At 39.0% G+C, this 18,172-nt stretch overlaps 1 protein-coding gene across 2 annotated transcripts in view; it reads left to right on the forward strand.

Moving 5' to 3' along the window:
- LOC126375897 (phosphorylase b kinase gamma catalytic chain, liver/testis isoform) overlaps positions 1-18,172 on the forward strand; it is a 39,421-nt gene that overhangs the window by 16,763 nt on the left and 4,486 nt on the right. The window contains exons 6-9 of one of the 2 annotated variants that reach the window (XM_050022984.1): positions 6,188-6,217; positions 8,666-8,772; positions 15,938-16,035; positions 17,287-17,370. In XM_050022984.1, the coding sequence (XP_049878941.1) occupies positions 6,188-6,217; positions 8,666-8,772; positions 15,938-16,035; positions 17,287-17,370 (319 nt within the window). The remainder of the gene's footprint in view (positions 1-6,187; positions 6,218-8,665; positions 8,773-15,937; positions 16,036-17,286; positions 17,371-18,172) is intronic. The other variant, XM_050022985.1, reaches the window with a different exon arrangement.

The following is an 18,172-nucleotide window of genomic DNA, read 5'->3' on the forward strand; positions in this document are numbered from 1 at the left end:
GACTTACAGTTCAATTGGTCAAAAAAGTTAATGTGACATGGTACCAAAGTGTATACATATTAATGCTCGTGACCGTACTGCAATTCGCCCCGTCAGTAGAATTATAAATTAATACGAAACATGATGATGAACATACCCCGCTCTCTGCTTACCCCGGTGGGAAATAGGCGTGAGTTTATGTATGTATGTGTATGAAGACACAAAAATATATTGAAAATATTGAAAAAATCCTTATAATAGGAACAAGGAATGTTCGCACCCTTCTGGACAACGACTTGAATCTGTGTCCGGAGAGAAAGACAGCTCTAATCGCGCGAGAACTGAGCAGATACAATATAGCCACCTGATAGTTGGGAGGAGCGAGCGTCTTAGATCGGAATGGCGTTACACTGTCCACAAAAACGTGGAACTGTACGAAAAGAAGCGTTTAGAAGATCTTGACGTAAAACGCCAAATACGGAAGACTCGACACAAGCCCTCCTACAACTATACATTTAATTCTGCTGGCCAGTTATTCCGTGCGCCATGTGGCCGAGCCTTCAAATCGAAGTTCGGTTTTGCTAGCCACATTAGAGCCTATCATAACATCGACCTGGGATAGACATTTAAGAGTCGACGTCGCCGGACACGGCTTGGATGATGATGATGATGATATTCACGAAACAAGATGATTGGGACAAGTGTAAAAACGGCCATCGTAGTTAAGCTAAAGTCGTTAGTTTAGCTTCACCACTTGTCGTCTGCCCAAGCCACGTTAATTTATAGTTGCTGATCATTCCTGCTGGGACCTATGAGCAAAGAAAATTTCAGTTTTTATAAAATGACGAAAGACCGGCGGCCATCTTAGATTATATTCCGTCTAACAACAGAACTACTCTCCTATCTTCCAATATGTCAATGTATTTGGTTCAAGCAGTTGGTAATATTGGATAAATTTCCTCAATTTTTTTCCACTTTCAATTTTTGTCGATCGAATTATTTGGTCTGATAATTACAATTAGTTCAATCACACAATTGGGTATTTGACTGAAACAGAAGCCAGTCTAAAATATAAAAAAAAACTTTTCGAATTTAAATAACGAATTAAGTGACAATGAGTACGACCTTTGACTGCTTTTATTGATGACGTCACAGGACTAGTGATGGGCAGGGAAAGAAAAAATTGGGTGGGAAAGAAAAAATATCGGGAAAATATGGGAAAATAAAATAAACACCCGAAAAATTCCCGAATCATGGGAAAATATTTTTTAATTATTTTTAATCTTATTATTATTTGTATGTCGTTTCCATGTCTCGGGTCGGGTCTGTCATGGAGTCCCGGACTTTTGGAAGGCGTGCGTGGGGCCGAAGCCAACACGTAGAGGCCCCTTAAGATAATTTACTCTAACAGAGATACATTGGGCAGGCGGTGACTCGCCACTCACTGGTTGGGCCACCTATCCACCTAGCCGACGCGACTGGACGGCAAGGCAGCAACATGGTTGTGAGCGTCTCAGGGTGTCAAGAGGTGTACACCGCTTTCTGCGAGGCGGTTTACCCGCCTTACTAACTCGCGACTTATGCATCTTTCACTTCCACCCTGCGAGCGTATAGCTCTAACGCCCCACTCTGGCTGGCCAATGAAGGCAAGCCAGAGGTGAGAGTCCTGCGGCCCCCGCTAAGGTCCACTCCGGCCAGCCAGTACTGTCACCATCTTTGTTGCTCTTCTTTGGACTCTCTCTAGTAGTGCAATGTCCTTCCGATAGTAAAGTCTCCATATTTGAAACCCATGTTCTAACAGCGGTCTGACGTAAGTAAGTTTTGTAAAGCCTAAGAAACAATTCCGTATCTATATGATAAAAAGCTTTTCTAATTATGTATAAAAGGGAGTTATCCTTCTTAGTGATTCCAATAATGTGTTCGTCCCACTTTAGATTATGTGTTATCGTTATGCCAAGGTCCTTTTGTTTTTTAACACACTCGAGGTTTTGAGTCAATGGTGTAACTCAACGTGGGGTAGTTACTGCCAACATGCAACACAGTGCATTTGTCTACGTTTAATGTGATTAGCCAATCTCGGGTCCAAGCAATTACTCTATCAAGATCATCTTGGATTATATTATGGCTAATAAGTGGATTCCCCGTTATTGTCGTGTCATCTGCAAAGAGTGATATATCAGACATGATACCATTTAAGATCTGTAAGGTAGATACTGAATAAAATAGGTCCTAAAACCGATCCCTGCGGCACACCGCTGAGGACTTTTCTGGGAACAGAGTATGATTCTCCGATGCGCACAGAGAATGTGCGATTTGACAGGAAGTCTTCAATCCACTTCACGACATTGCCTCTGATTCCAAAGGGCTCTAATTTAGCAATCAATGGTGTGACAGGAACTCGATCAAAAGCTTTTTCATAGTCCAAGTAAATAATATCTGTAGGTATTCGTGCCTCCCAATTTCTTGCACAAAACCATGTTGCTCCTCGATGATGACATTCTCTCGTGCCAAAAGCATCCTATATATCCTATAATATGTAGATATCTTTGCATGGAATTATTAAAATCGAACATTCCATTCAAAATATATTACAAAGGAGATCATCGGCTTTCCATACTTTGGCTGGCCCAAATTTGAAAGTGCCGGTCAGAGAAAAAAAATGTGTCAAACCTTTCGAGTAGATTGTTCTGAACATTTTTTACTATGACACCAGACGTTTATGACCATTAGTTTGGCTTTAATTGGATTTTAAAAATCTCGACTTTTCATACATTTTGTACAAAATAATATTATGTCCGTTGGGAAAAAGAGGTATACAGGCATATTACAAAGGACCGTTAGAACATTTATTAGTATGGCGCCAAACTTCTATGACCATTATTTTGACTTTTATTGGACTTTCAGTTTTGGTTAATATGTTAACCAAACTTAAAATGCCGGCCATCGAAAAAAATACGTCGAATCTGTCTAATAGTTGCTTCTCAATATTTTTTAATAACACCAAACATCTATGACCATTATTTTGACTTTTATTGGATTTTACGTTTTAGTTTAAATATGAAAAATGCCGACCAGCAAAAATATCATGTTGAGAGTATCGAGTAGATGTCTGTTAACATTTTTTTCTATAGCGCCAAACTTGTATGACCATTAGACCATATACATTTTAACAATGACAACAAGCAGAGCTTTCCCAATGACTAGTTATTAGTCAGATAAATACTTTGTGTTTTTGTTTTGTGTGTTGTTAGGTGAACTTCTATATTAATACTATCTGATTTTAGATATGACGTTGGCTGCAGTTTTGGCATTCGACTCAACGTTACGGCCTAAGTTTAGGTTGAATTATGGTATTGATTCACCTTGACCGTAAATGGTTACCACCCTCCAAAGATAAGCTTGCCATCTAGTGACGAAACTCGTATATTGGCATGACGTCTGAAGTATCTGTTAGGGAAAACAGGAGTCGGGTAGTTGTACTTTGCAAGTATGCCTATCACATGTCCTGGTGCTACTCGGCCGATAACATAGTAGGTACCTCTATCACCCCACTGTTTATTCCTTGTATACACTTTTCTTTAAAAAAAGTAGTTTCTTAAGCGTGTATCACCATCAGGTAAGGTAGTGGTCAAACGCAAACCTATTTTTCAAAAGACGACCACCATATTACGCCTTTAGCAAGATAGTTCCATTATCACTAGGTAAAACTTTTTTTTGATTTTTGGAAAATCGAATTAAGTTCAAAATATTGGTCATAGTTGTTTAATGCCATAGTAATAAACATTCTGACGATCCTTTAAATAACGCGCCTGTTATATTTTATTTTTATACAAAATGAATCAAAAATCAAGTTTTTTTTTAAATCCAACAAAAGTCAAAATAATGGTCATAGACGTTTGGTGCCCTAATAATAAATGGTCAAATGGATAAGTTCTAACGGGATATACAAATATTGTTTCATGGCCGGCACTTCACATTTTCACCAAAAATGTATGAAAATTCAGTTTTTTTAATTCGAATAAAACCGAAAATATTGACCCTACAGCTTTGGTGCCATAGTAATAAATGCTCAGACGGATAAGTTCTAAGGATAATACCATTATTGTTACTTGACCGGCACTTTAAATTTTCACCAATAATGTATGAAAAATACAGTTTTTTAAAATCGAATAAAACCGAAGATATTGACCCTACAGCTTTGGTGCCATAGTAATAAATGCTCATATGGATAAGATCTAACGGAATATAGCAAAATTATTTTTTGGCCGGCACTTTGACTTCTGGGCCGAAATCCGATGATCTCCTTTAAGTTTTTTAAGAGTTCATACGACACTACGACAGAAGATAAATTGGGCATAAGTAGGCATACATTATATTTAAATGGTCTTTGTTGGAAATCCTTACTTTTAATACAAATATATGCGATAAAAAATATTTTCCCTTGAAATGGGAATTTTTCGGGTTTTTTCCCTCAGAATTGGGAAAATTCCCAAAACGCGGGAATTTTCCGGGTAAGAACCCAACACTACACAGGACAGTATTTCCGTACAAACTCCAAAGAAAACTTTCGTATTGACGTTTCGTAAAAAGTATCACATTTGACTAGGTTGTCAAGTAGCCTATATTGTCCAAGGTAAAGAGAGCTATAAGACGTTTCTATGTGTAAGCATAATCGGTAACACATAACCCGTCCGAATTAAATGAACACCTTGAATTACGAACGATCCGAGGTGTCACAATTCGAGTAATACGTGGACGAGTGTGATAATAGGAACATTTGCAACTTGGCTAGGCTTTCAGGAGATAAGTAATAGTCGATGATCATATCTAACTATATACACTTACATATTTATAACAAATCAGGGAACTGATAAGTTCTGCACGCGCCAAAGTCTCAACGCGATAACCCTGTATCCAACATTATTTTTAACAAGTTCAAAAGTCATTTTTTCCAGAAATAAACATATCTCCGTATGCTTACTTGCGTCAGTAGGATTATTGTTTATCCAGATAAGCAGAAATACATAGTTGGTTATATCTAGAATGTTTCTATGCTGGACTAGTAGCGAATGAAAGACCCAGTTTATACGACAATAGTATCTTAACCAATTTTAGTATCTTAATTAATTATTTTTTTCAACTGTCACAGTCCAGTGGTTGAGCGTTGGAGTGACGATCCGGAGGCCCCAGGTTCGAATCCCGGTGGAGGTTGATCACCTGATTGTCTGAAAGTAAGATGATCCGTGCTTCGAAAGGCACGTTAAGCCGTCCCGTCTGAGTCATACTTTTCGACATAATTATCCCTTTGCAGGTTTATAATGCTATAAAGCTTTTTTCGCTGGTATAGGTCAAAAGTTGTGTTTTAAACAAGTTGAAATTTATTTTATCTCGTGCTTTTAAATTTCTCGCTACGCTCAATAGGCAAGTTAAAAGCCAACTAGTCAAATGTCAAAATACGAAATTACTACGGAATTTGTATGAAAAAGCAACCTGTGATGTCATAGAAAAACGTGACAAAATGACAAATTGAAAAATTATTATTATTATATTTCTTTATTATTATTATATTATTTATATTTCTTTATTCAAATTCGTAAATAAGTTAAATAGAAAAAAGAAAACGTTTTTGTCGCCTTTAAATCTGTCTTTATTTAGTATTTAAATTTCATAATTTATCGTTGACCTAGAAAACTTAATTCTAGAGGACTCTGCTAGTTCGAAATTTAACCCCGGCACACGCGTAATTTTCACCTTGTATAACAAATAACTATTAAATTTGTCTTGCCATATCGTCCCTTAGCTTACAACACCGCTCAAGTCGAAAATTGGCGGTTTTTACATTTTAATGCCATTGGATGAAGAAAATAAAGATTAAAATAAAGTAAATCGTCAAAATAAGTATAAATAATTATTTATTAACCGCTAACTAGAGTATGTATTAAGTAGCAATAAAAAAATCTACAGATATTTTAAATAAGACATTTCTTTTCGTCTCCTGTAAAGTTGGTAAAAATGACTTAAGCGGTGTTGTAAGCTAAGGGACGATATCAATTGCGGTTATTTGTCGACGCATTATACGCATTCGTCTATTTTATTTCTTTGTTCGTTGCAAAGAAACGGAACATAAATTTTGTATTTATTATTGTATTTATAATGTTTGTAACAATGTATGAATAAATAAAAATGTATGTATGATATCACATTTCAGATGGGCTTGTGGAGTCATCATGTTTACATTGTAAGTAAAATATAATGTTATATCATAAATCACATATGTTACATAACTGTCGTTTCTTTGGTCGTTATGAAATGTCATATCAATTATTTATTTTATAACATAACATAAACATCCTATATACGTCCCACTGCTGGGCACAGGGCTCCCCTGAATCAATCGGAGCGGGTGTGGAGCATACTCCACCACTGTTTTGGTGGAGGTGTTTGGGCTAGTAGCCGGGACCAACGGCTTATTATAAAATGTTTATATAATATAAGTCTCTATGGTCCTGTGGTACATCGGCTTGCTTCTCAAACGATGAGCTCCGGTATCGGATTTGCACCATTGAGTTATTAATTTATCTTAAGTGCCGTTTCCACTGAGGAGCTCGGTGGCGCAGCGGTAAACGCGCTCGGTCTGCGATTGTTGAAGCAACTTTCGCAAAGGCCGGTCATAAGACGGGTGACCACAAAAAGATAGTTTTCATCTCGAGCTCCTCCGTGCTTCGGAAGGCACGTTAAGCTGTTGGTCCCGATTGCATTAGCAGTCGTTAATAACCATCAATCCGCACTGGGCCCGCGTGATGGTTTAAGGCCCGATCTCCCTATCCATCCATAGGGAAGGCCCGTGCCCCAGCAGTGGGGACGTTAATGGGCTGATGATGATGATGCAGTTTCCACTAACACGGTTGGCTCGACCATTATAGACGACGATACGGCTCACCACCTATCACGTTGGTCTAACAGAAAGCCCGGTGAACTGTGGGTACTTAGTTCATCTTGAGCTGAATGTACCTCTGACTACCCCGATTGGGATATAGCCGTGAGCTTGTGTTTCGTTGTTGTTAAAATTATGTGAAATAGTAAGTAATGGTAATGTGATAAACTACCGGTTTTGATAATTAAGTAAATTATTGGATTTTGCAGTTACTTAATTGATTACTGACCAGTGATGTGACGTTCTCTGGAATATTCCCATTTTGGGAACAATCCCAGAAGTAAAAGGGCGCAAAACTTATGTATCGCTTTAAGCGATAAGGTGGCCATTTGCCATGTAAAATCAAAGAGCAATAGTCCAGTCACTGAGCACAGCGAATTATTTGTAAACAGAGGTGAAATTATGAACCATTAGTTGTCATAATTATAAAATTTATGTTTTTGTAGGTGTTTTTGGTCTATTACAGAAACTACACTGTAACCAGGAGGTCTTAAGTGCAACCAGTTTGCAAGAAACTGATTGGACTTTTGCACCTTATCGTACCTAGTTAAGTCTCTTTTGTAACTATTTTCTTTTATTTTGGCGCAATTAAGTATATTTGTATTGTATTAAACGAGCTACATACAACACACACACACACACACACACGCACACGCTCACGCACACACACACACACAGTGTACATGCGAGCTACTACATAGAATGCAATAAATAATTGAGAATTGAATTGAGCTTCGTTACCTATTCTTTAGGCAGATAAGGCCAGAGCACAACAAAGTTTTCACAACGGGAATATTCCCACTTTGGGAACATTCCCGGAAACAGCACATCACTATTACTGACGGCCATGGCTTATGACACGTATACTCGTAGATTACTAAGTGAATATTACGATGTATATTTTTTAATTTTATTTCGTATTAGCGGTTCCTGCGTCGTTCATAATTAAAACAGTTTTTTTTTTCAACAAATGTACTTTTTATTTGTATTTGTTTAACGGCCTGTGCTCTGTTTGCTATTTATAAATTTCGCTTTGCAACGGTGGGTATTTTCTCTATATTCACCATAAAATGTCATAATAATAATAATAAATAAATTTATTTCACACAACAACAACAATTTACATATTTTTAAACATTACATTAACAATAAAATATAATTTTGTTGGTGGCTATTTAAAAGCAGAAGGTAACCATGTCTCTCAAACTAGGAGACCTGTATCTTGAGAGGCAGTGTCCAGTTTTTACAGTTTTTAAAAATAGCATTGAGTGGAACTATATAATTTATATCCGAAATAGTCCAAGTGCTCGAACAACAAAAATATGCATATACCTAAACTAATTTGCGTGAATGATGTATGTGTGTAGGTGTGTATGATGTTATATGTGTGAGAGTGCGTGTACGTGTGTGATAGTGTCATAATATAAGCTCGCTACTATATCCCAATTGGGATAGTCAGAGGTGCATTCATTCATCAAACTAAGTACCCACATCTCACCGAGCTTTGAGTTAGACCAACGTGATAGGTGGTGAGCCGTATCGCTGTTTATAATGGTCGAGCCAACTGTGTTAATGAATTGCATTTAAGATACATTAATAACTCATTGGTGCACATCCGGTTCCGGGGCTCCGCTTTGGAATACCAAGCTGGTGAACCGCTGTGGGTAGTTTTGAGAAGAAAAGGCACAAATAAAAGAAGTTTAAAAGTATATTTTCAAAGCACGACTAAATTATGAACGTTAACAATTCCAGACTGGTGGGCTGCCCTCCGTTCTGGCACCGCAAGCAGATGGTGATGCTGCGTAACATCATGGAGGGGAAGTACTCCTTCACCAGCCCCGAGTGGGTGGATATCTCCGGTGAGTGGATATTGACTTCTTCTTTCACTTCTCTTCTTTTCCGCGGTCTAGCAATTCCAGCACACCCTAGTCACTAGAGACAAACACTCCGCGCGCGTTTCTAGCGGCTTACAGTAATTTAAGACTAAAGTTAGACCCAGGACGGGGGGAGGTAAATCTAGTAAATCTCTAGCTGTCTACGCTGCCCGCGGACACATGAAGGGGCGGTATGAGGAGCGGAGGCGGTTGCCTCATCGCCGCGCGCGCATCGGTCGCGAGTCTGCAGCTGAACGCCGATCAAGGCACCCGCGTACCACTCGCGCTCGCGCTATTCCGAATTACGCGACGTAATAAATTTGTACCTGCCAGTAATTATTGGAAATAAATATTGTCAAGAAGAATTTGCTGCATTTTACTTCGCCTCCTTAACAGGCGAAGGTTTGGCGACCGTGACACAGGGTCGATACTCCACGGATTACTACCTACAACGGAGAACAAAGAACTCACACGGCGGAATTATTGTGCCAGGTGGATAAGTGGTGGAGGACTACCTACTACATCGGAAAACATTGAAAAGTGAGCCCGTTCCTACTTATTTACCCGTAATTCTTGTCAAAGTCCTACCCGTTTCAATCCGTGTCGATAGTGTCGATAAGAACCGTTTATTTACTAAAATATTTCGAAGTGCTTATATTCTATCATTACGTATTTTGCGAAGTCAAATACTTATACCTACCCTTTCGATTATTCTATTTGCTAGCGGTGCATTACATTGCCTTTATTATATGCCTACGCAGTTGGGCATAGAATTATTTACATATAAGCGGCAAAATTGCACAATTCCGTTACATTGCTACAATTAATGCACAACCACCTATACATCTTATGATTGCATATACATATAATTAAGAACCGGTACTTATATTGTAAAATTTCCACTTCACATACATTTGCTACGTACCTACCTGTCAACGTTTGCATTTTACTGCTAGTCATTTTATGACACTTATGCGCATACCTACTACGTTGCACAACCATGCTCATTTTTTCTACATAACCATTGTTAGATATTAAATCGCTTCCCGATCTTTCGATCGGGTATGTAATTCCAGCCTAACCCATTACTTACGAACTTCGCACCTTCATCGGCCCGCTGCTTGCGCTTGCTTCTACTGCTTGGCACCTACCTACCTAGCTACGTGTAGCCACGGCGCCGGCTGCGGAACTGGTTTGATATCGTCACTGCACTGGACAGCGCGATTTACAATCGCGCTATCGAGGTTTGGCTGAATAATAGTTTATTGGTGGTGGATTGTGTCGCGAATATTTTTATAATTTTAAACTTTGATTCTTTATTGTTGCAAGCTCAGACTTTTTATAATGGACAACAAAGATCCATTTAAAGTGTTAATTCGCCAAAGAGCCAATTTTAAAACACGTTTAACATGTTTTAAGAAATATATGGATCCGTTGCTTGCGTCATCGACGGGAGTAAATGAATTGCAATTGAATGAAATGTCTATGCGAATCAATAGATTAGAAGTAGCATTTTCGTCTTTTGACCTAGCTCAGTCACAAATTGAAGAGTCGGAGGAATGCACGGAAGAGCATATATTGGAACGCGAAACTATTGAAAACCAATATTATCATTTAATGTCTCAAGCTAATTTACTAATAACGAAAAACAGTAAAAATGAAAAACAATCTGAGCATTCCTGCCATTCAAAAACTTGTGATCAAGGACGCAATTTAAATAATGTTAAATTACCTACTATTAAACTCCAGCCGTTTGATGGAAATCATAACAGGTGGCTGGAATTTCGGGATACGTTCCAGTCTCTAATTCACTCCAATGACTCCGTTGATGACGTAACCAAGTTCCATTACTTGCGTTCATGTTTGGAGGGTGCAGCCCTTACTATTATTAAATCATTATCGGTATCATCTACAAATTATCAAATTGCGTGGGATTTGCTCTGCGAGAGATACGATAATAAAAGACTTCTCATAAATCATCATTTAAAGGCTCTTTTTTCAATCGAACCGCTTACTAAGGAATCTGATCGAGCCTTACGATACTTAATCGATACAGTTACAAAAAATTTACGTGCTCTGGAGGCAATTGATGAACCGACCGTTGATACAATTATTATTTACATGATGTCAGCAAAGTTAGATGCCAACACAGCTAAAAAATGGGAAGAACACCGTAATACGTTGAACATATTCCCCACTCTTGATGAATTTTTCGAATTTCTGCGAAATCGTGCCGATGTTTTACAAAGCGTTTATTCTCAAAGATCAGATCGTCGGCCGTCTACTAACCTTACGCAGATGACAAATCATTCTCATAATCACGGAAATTTGAATACTAAATTTAAAGCCTTTAACATTTCTACTACTGCTACTACAAATACATATTCAGCAGAAGGTAGAAGATGCGCGCTCTGCAATCATGATCACTTTTTATATGAATGCCCTAAGTTTAAGGGTCTGTCAGTTGAGGAGCGCTATCACTATGTACTTCAATTAAACGTTTGCGAAAACTGTCTCCGTTTCGGCCATCCCGCTCGCACTTGTCGGTTTGGCTACTGTCGGATTTGCAAAAAGAAGCACAATACTTTACTTCACCGGCGAAGTCTACAGGATACTACTAATGTAACGGCCATGCCTTCGACTACTACTGCTGCTACCAACGTTTCCGAGGGTGGTCGCACCTCTCCTGCTATAGAATCTTCGCCGGGCCCCGCGTCGGAAGACGATAGCTTCATGTCAATGTCAGCTGTTGCATCGAACCAGGTACTACTGTCTACCGCACTGGTTCGTGTAACTACCAAAGGTTCAAGTAAAAATCAACCAATTATACTGCGCGCCCTCTTAGATAGTGGGAGTCAATCGTCGTTTTTAACAGAGGCCGCTAAAAGGAAGATAGGGGCGAAGGCCTCTGCATATTCTTCTCCACGTTCAGTAACTGGTATAAACAACATACCAATACAAATCTCGGAAAGATGTGATATTGAAATTCAATCAACTACTAAACCTTTTAAGGCAAAATTAAATTGTTTGATAATTCCGAAGATTGCTGATCACTTACCAAATACTACTATAAATACTAACCTTGATATCCCAAAATGCCTTGGTCTTGCCGATCCTAATTTTTCATGTCCGTCTGAGGTCGATCTTCTCCTTGGAGCGGATATATTTTGGAATATAATCGAATCAGGTAAAATACCCTTAGGACCAAATAAACCAATCTTACTAGATTCTACACTGGGTTGGATTGTTACGGGACCGATTGGTGATGTAAATTTAAACCAACAAATTAATTGCAATTTTACTCACGAAATAAGACAAGATTTAGCAAAATTTTGGGAACTAGATTCATTTGATGGTCCAAGAAGGTTGTACTCAGCGGAGGAACAATTTTGTGAAAACTATTTTCAAAATACTACTACTCGTGACAAATCTGGAAAATTTATTGTTCAAATGCCTTTACGTGAGTCACCCGACGCTCTCGGTGACTCGTTTTTTCAAGCAAAAAGGCGATTTGAAAATTTAGAAAGGCGTTTCACTAAAACACCAATGCTACAAGAACTTTATAGTGAATTTATTCATGAATACGAGGACTTAGGTCACATGTCTCGCGTCACTGATGTAGAGAATATCCCGGCTACTAGCTACTTTCTTCCGCATCATGCAGTTCTACGAGAAAGGAGCGAAACAACAAAATTACGGGTTGTGTTTGATGCGTCGGCAAAATCTTCATCAGGAAAGTCATTGAATGATATTCAAAGTGTGGGTCCTCGCATTCAGGACGATTTATTCTCGATACTGCTAAGGTTTCGACAACATCGTTTTGCGGTATCCGCAGATATCGAAAAATGTTACAGGCAAATTCTATTGAATCAATCTCAAAGAAACTTACAGCTAATACTGTGGCGTGATAATATTCATGAACCTATCCAAATTTACAAACTAAATACCGTGACATACGGTATGGCATCTGCGCCATTTCTCGCTACTCGTTGCATTCTTCAACTAGCACAAGAGTGCCAGGATCCAGGTTTTTCTGAAATAATTGCTCATGATTTTTATATGGATGATATGTTGACAGGGGCGGACTCGTTAGCAGAGTTATCGAATATTTGTACTACGGTTACTAAGATTTTAAGTTTGGCTGGTTTCCCCTTGCGCAAATTTCGAACAAATGCACCATCAATATTTGAAAATGAAAATTCTTCAGCCTCCCCTAAGGCATTCGATCTAACAACCACTGCATCAACCTTAGGGTTAACCTGGCATCCTTCTAAGGACGAGTTTCAATTTCCTGCTGACATCAACAAAGAGTCCACACTTACCACTAAAAGGACCATTTTATCAAACTCGTCAAAATTATTCGATCCTCTTGGACTCCTCAGCTTGTGTACTATTATACCCAAAATAATTCTCCAGAAATTGTGGGTGGATCGTGCTTTAGATTGGGATGATATAATTCCAAAGGACTTACAAATTCAATGGTTGGAATTTGTTAAAGGCCTGAACATTTTGTCAACATTGAAGATACCAAGGTGTGTTTTGATACCCAATTGTAGGCGAATAGAATTACATGCCTTTTCGGATGCCTCGGAGCACGCGTATGCATCTTGTCTATATCTTCGATCAGTTGACCCTACAGGAAAGGTTATGGTGAGACTTTTATGTGCTAAAACGAAGGTAGCACCTATTAAGCAAATCACCATACCACGACTTGAGCTCTGTGGAGCTTTATTATCGGCTAGACTATGTGACAAAATTGCAAAAACACTTCGGTGTAAAATTGATAATATCTATTACTGGACTGACTCACTGATTGTGTTGGGGTGGATTTCCTGTTCATCTCGTAATCTTAAAACATTTGTTGCTAACAGGATAAGTGAAATTCAAGATCTTTCTTCTTCTGCATCCTGGGAGTATGTACCGGGTCATCAAAATCCAGCTGATTTAGCGTCTAGAGGCGTTGATCCTGGGCAGGTTCCTTCTGCATCGTTGTGGTGGCAGGGTCCTCCGTATCTGATGAACGATTCTTCGCTCTGGCCGAAATCCTCCACTCCATCCGCCCAGTTACCTGAAACAAAAACTAACACTAAAATTAAAACATGCAAAATACCTAAAAATAATATACATTGTACTTACCTTACGTCTGACGCGCTGCCGTTGATCCACGTTGAAAAATTCTCTAACCTGCAAAAGGTAAAAAGGATAGTGGCTTATGTCCTAAGGTTTATTCATAACATAAGAAATCGAGATGATAAACATAAAGGAGTATTAAGCGTGGCTGAACTTGACTCCGCACTACTATTTCTGGTTAAACAATCACAAGCTGATTCTTTTAGCCACGATATAAGGATATTAAAAAAAGGGCAAAACTTACCTAACAAGTCACCAATTATATCGCTTACCCCCTTCTTGGATGACAAAGGAATTCTTCGTGTAGGTGGCCGTTTGTCTGAAGCCAATTCAATTAATTATAATAGTAAACATCCGGCCTTGCTGCATCCCTCTCATGCGTTAACAAAGTTGTTATTTACTCAAGAACATTTGCGGTTGCTACATTGCGGTCCACAGGCACTTTTAAATTCCATTCGTGACCAGTATTGGCCTATTAGAGGCAGAGTTTTGGCACGGACTACGGTAAACGCTTGTATGATTTGCAGACGTTTAAAGGCACAAGTAATTTATCCCCTTATGGGAAATTTACCAGCGCAACGATTAGATCCATGTGTTCCATTTCAAACGTGTGGCACCGACTTTGCTGGCCCGTTTCTTATAACTGACCGAAAGGGTCGTGGCTGCAAAATAACCAAATGTTATTTATGCATTTTTATATGCTTTTCTACAAAGGCGATTCACTTGGAGGTGGCCAGTGACTTAACTAGAGACGTGTTTATCTTATGCTTGAGACGTTTTATTTCTCGCAGGGGGAAGCCGAATTTGATCTTTTGTGACAACGGTACTAACTTTGTCGGAGCGAGCAATGAAATAGGATCATTCTTAAAGTCAAACCAAGAGGAAATAACGCAATATACAGCCAGTGACGGTATCAAATTCGTGTTTTCGCCGGCCTATAGCCCTAATTTTGGCGGCCTGTGGGAGGCAGGTGTTAAGGCCGCAAAATTCCATTTGAAGCGTATCCTAGGTAACACACATCTAACTTTCGAAGAATTATCGACACTGTTTGCTCAGATTGAGGCAGTCCTTAACTCCAGACCCTTGACTCCACTATCATCCGATCCGAACGACTTAAATCCACTTACTCCGGGTCACTTTCTAGTTGGAAGAGCTCTGACATCATTTCCCTCACCCAATTTGCTAGACTGCAAGCAGAACAGACTAGACCGCTACAAACGTCTTGAACAGATCAGACAACACTTCTGGGAACGATGGCGTCACGAGTATCTGTCGGAGTTACAACAAAGATACAAATGGAGAATTCCACAACGTAATCTTCAAGTTGGAGATATGGTTATTCTGAGGGAAGATCATCTCCCACCTCTAAAATGGCGACTAGCACGAGTGCACAAATTATACCCAGGCAAGGATGGCATCGTACGGGTTGCTGAATTCAAGACTCAAAGAGGGATAATAAGAAGGGCTACGAATAGAGTCTGCCCGTTGTTTCCCGAAGGCGAAGAGAACCCAGAGGACTTGAAAGCTCCTGCTGAGCTTCCAAGGGGGGCCAAGATGTCTACGCTGCCCGCGGACACATGAAGGGGCGGTATGAGGAGCGGAGGCGGTTGCCTCATCGCCGCGCGCGCATCGGTCGCGAGTCTGCAGCTGAACGCCGATCAAGGCACCCGCGTACCACTCGCGCTCGCGCTATTCCGAATTACGCGACGTAATAAATTTGTACCTGCCAGTAATTATTGGAAATAAATATTGTCAAGAAGAATTTGCTGCATTTTACTTCGCCTCCTTAACACTAGCTAATCTACTTTAAACGTGTTCCTCTAGTTATTAAATGACTTGTAATGTATACCTACACTGGTTTAAAAGATGTGTTGCTGTTGCACTTTATTGTCATTTCTTCTCTTCAGCCAACAACACCTTGCTACATGACGTAGATTCAAAAATGTCCTCAACTTAACTGTAAATTTTTTCCTGTCATTCCTGTCCACGATTAAAAAGGAATATTTCTCTGCATTTTTAGAGGATCCGAAGGATTTGATCAGGCGGTTCCTGGTAGTGGAGCCAAATGAGAGGATAAACATTGAGGAGGCTCTCAGACATCCATTCTTCAACACCGTGGTGAGTGCTCCAACCTTTTATATCTGCCTGGTACTTGTTAATGGTGTCGACTTGGGCAACCACACGCATTTTTAACTTAATTTGACAGGACTAATAATTCCTGCAGACATCCTAATTTTAAGTTAGACCTGTCATTTTCTTTTCCGCCGAAAAGGAAAGATACGGATGATTGACAACTGTTAATTCTAAAATGAATGAATAACCCGGGCGAATAAAACAGGCATATCGCTGATATGCAACCCGTTTGACGTGTGCTGTGTTGAGTCTGTCGGGTTATTGGTCAATATAAAATTTTAAAAGGGTTTTTTTTTCTGCCTAAAATTGACGTGTGTTCCATAAATTTTATGCCTGTCGATTACCCGTCCCTTTCTTTTCAAGCCGATAAGAAAATGACAGGTATAACTTAAAATAAAATTAGATGGTGTGTATAGGAATCAGTACCATTGTAAAAAAATAGATACATTCGTGCCTACTCGGGCGTAAACAAACGTAACCTAATATTAGTTTGATAGCTCTTAAACTAGGAACTAGTGCTGTCCTTCACTTACAATAAGTGCAAGAAAGAGATAGAGCTAATTGTGTTCTGTGCAATTTAGTTGGTGGTAGCTCGAATCGACATCATTGTATTAAGTTATGTTCGATGTTTTTATCAGAATGAAGAAGTGATTTTTTTATTAAAAATATTTGAACAGAATTAGTTTCTCAAATGAACATTGAAAGCATATTCTTAGCCCACAATTTAGGTTCTTGCATGCATCCTTTTCTCAATTCTATTTTTCCTTCTTATTCGTATTATGAAAGTAGTTTGCAAAGTGACTAATGCAAAGAAGTACGCAAACTTCGAACTTAGTTCGTTATTATCTGCTTATTTATAACATACACTAGTTATGGCCTATGTCGCACAGTAGAGCTTTGCAACGCACTTTTTACTTATTTATGTGCTCCTGATATTATTGAGCTAGTTTTAATAATGACGATATAGGAGGAGGAGGACCCGGTGGTGTAATAGTTAACTCGCTCGTCCCGGCTTGACAAGAACTGAGGGTTCAAGTCCCGAACGAGTCAGATATTTTTTCGATTTAAATTTTCTCTTTGTGAGTTTCCCTAAGCACGGGTGTTACACAAGTGCTATAAAAACAAAAATCATTTAGAATGAAACCTGTAGTAAACTAGCAACTAACACCAGGAGCACATGACCTCAAAAGCGTTAAGTGGTACACTACATGTCTATACGTTCTGCGCCCCTGGTAGCTCTGGGACCAAGACATGACGCCGCTCAAGAAGTCCTACTCCACCGCCAGCCGCAAGATGAGCCGCATCGAGGAACTCACAATGGTAATATTGTGTGGAATTAAAATTATTGATACTAGGTTATATAATACACACACGGATAGATTTGTTGGTGACTTTTTGTGTTTACGCGAAGCTTAAGATTATTGGGATTACGCTAGCAGAAAACAGAAGTGTTTTAAATTACTCATGGAATTTCGTTATTGACACTGTTAATTGAATTAAATTCCACAGTCTCTGCTGGGAAAAAGACGTGAGTTTATGTAAAAAGTGGAAAATCTATTGATTATTTAAAACACACTTCTCGTGGTTTAGATGCGTTTTCGTACGAATTACTGCATTCGGTACACTGGTCTATGATGACCAATTCACACCTAGTGTGCGGGCTCCCATAGCGCCTGCTTGAAAGGTTAAGGCCGGGTTCGTGCGTACACGTGCGAACACGGTCGCTAGTTGCTGAGTGTCCGTAAGTGTATGTATGAGGCGAATTCGTACGAAACCACATTCAAAGTTAGCGCGACCTAAAAATGTTCCTGCGTATTCGTACGTATACGTACCATTCAAATTCGTACGGAAACGGGTCCAGTATAACCGACCTTAGTAGCTTTGTGTAAAGCTCTAAAGGTGCTGGCTGTATTTTCGAATAAGTACATTATATTTTTTGAATAATTTCAATTTTATTGCTTCGCATAAACAACATTTGTATATACGCTAATAAAATTAATAACGGATTGTGTTTTCGACAAATGTTATAACACGAATATTCATTTTAAATGTGTCTTAAATATATGTAGAAGTTTTACATAGGAATTTAACACTACATACAATATTTAAAATGTTCACTTTC

Source organism: Pectinophora gossypiella, chromosome 20 (assembly GCF_024362695.1).
Source record: "Pectinophora gossypiella chromosome 20, ilPecGoss1.1, whole genome shotgun sequence".
Taxonomy (NCBI): domain Eukaryota; kingdom Metazoa; phylum Arthropoda; class Insecta; order Lepidoptera; family Gelechiidae; genus Pectinophora; species Pectinophora gossypiella.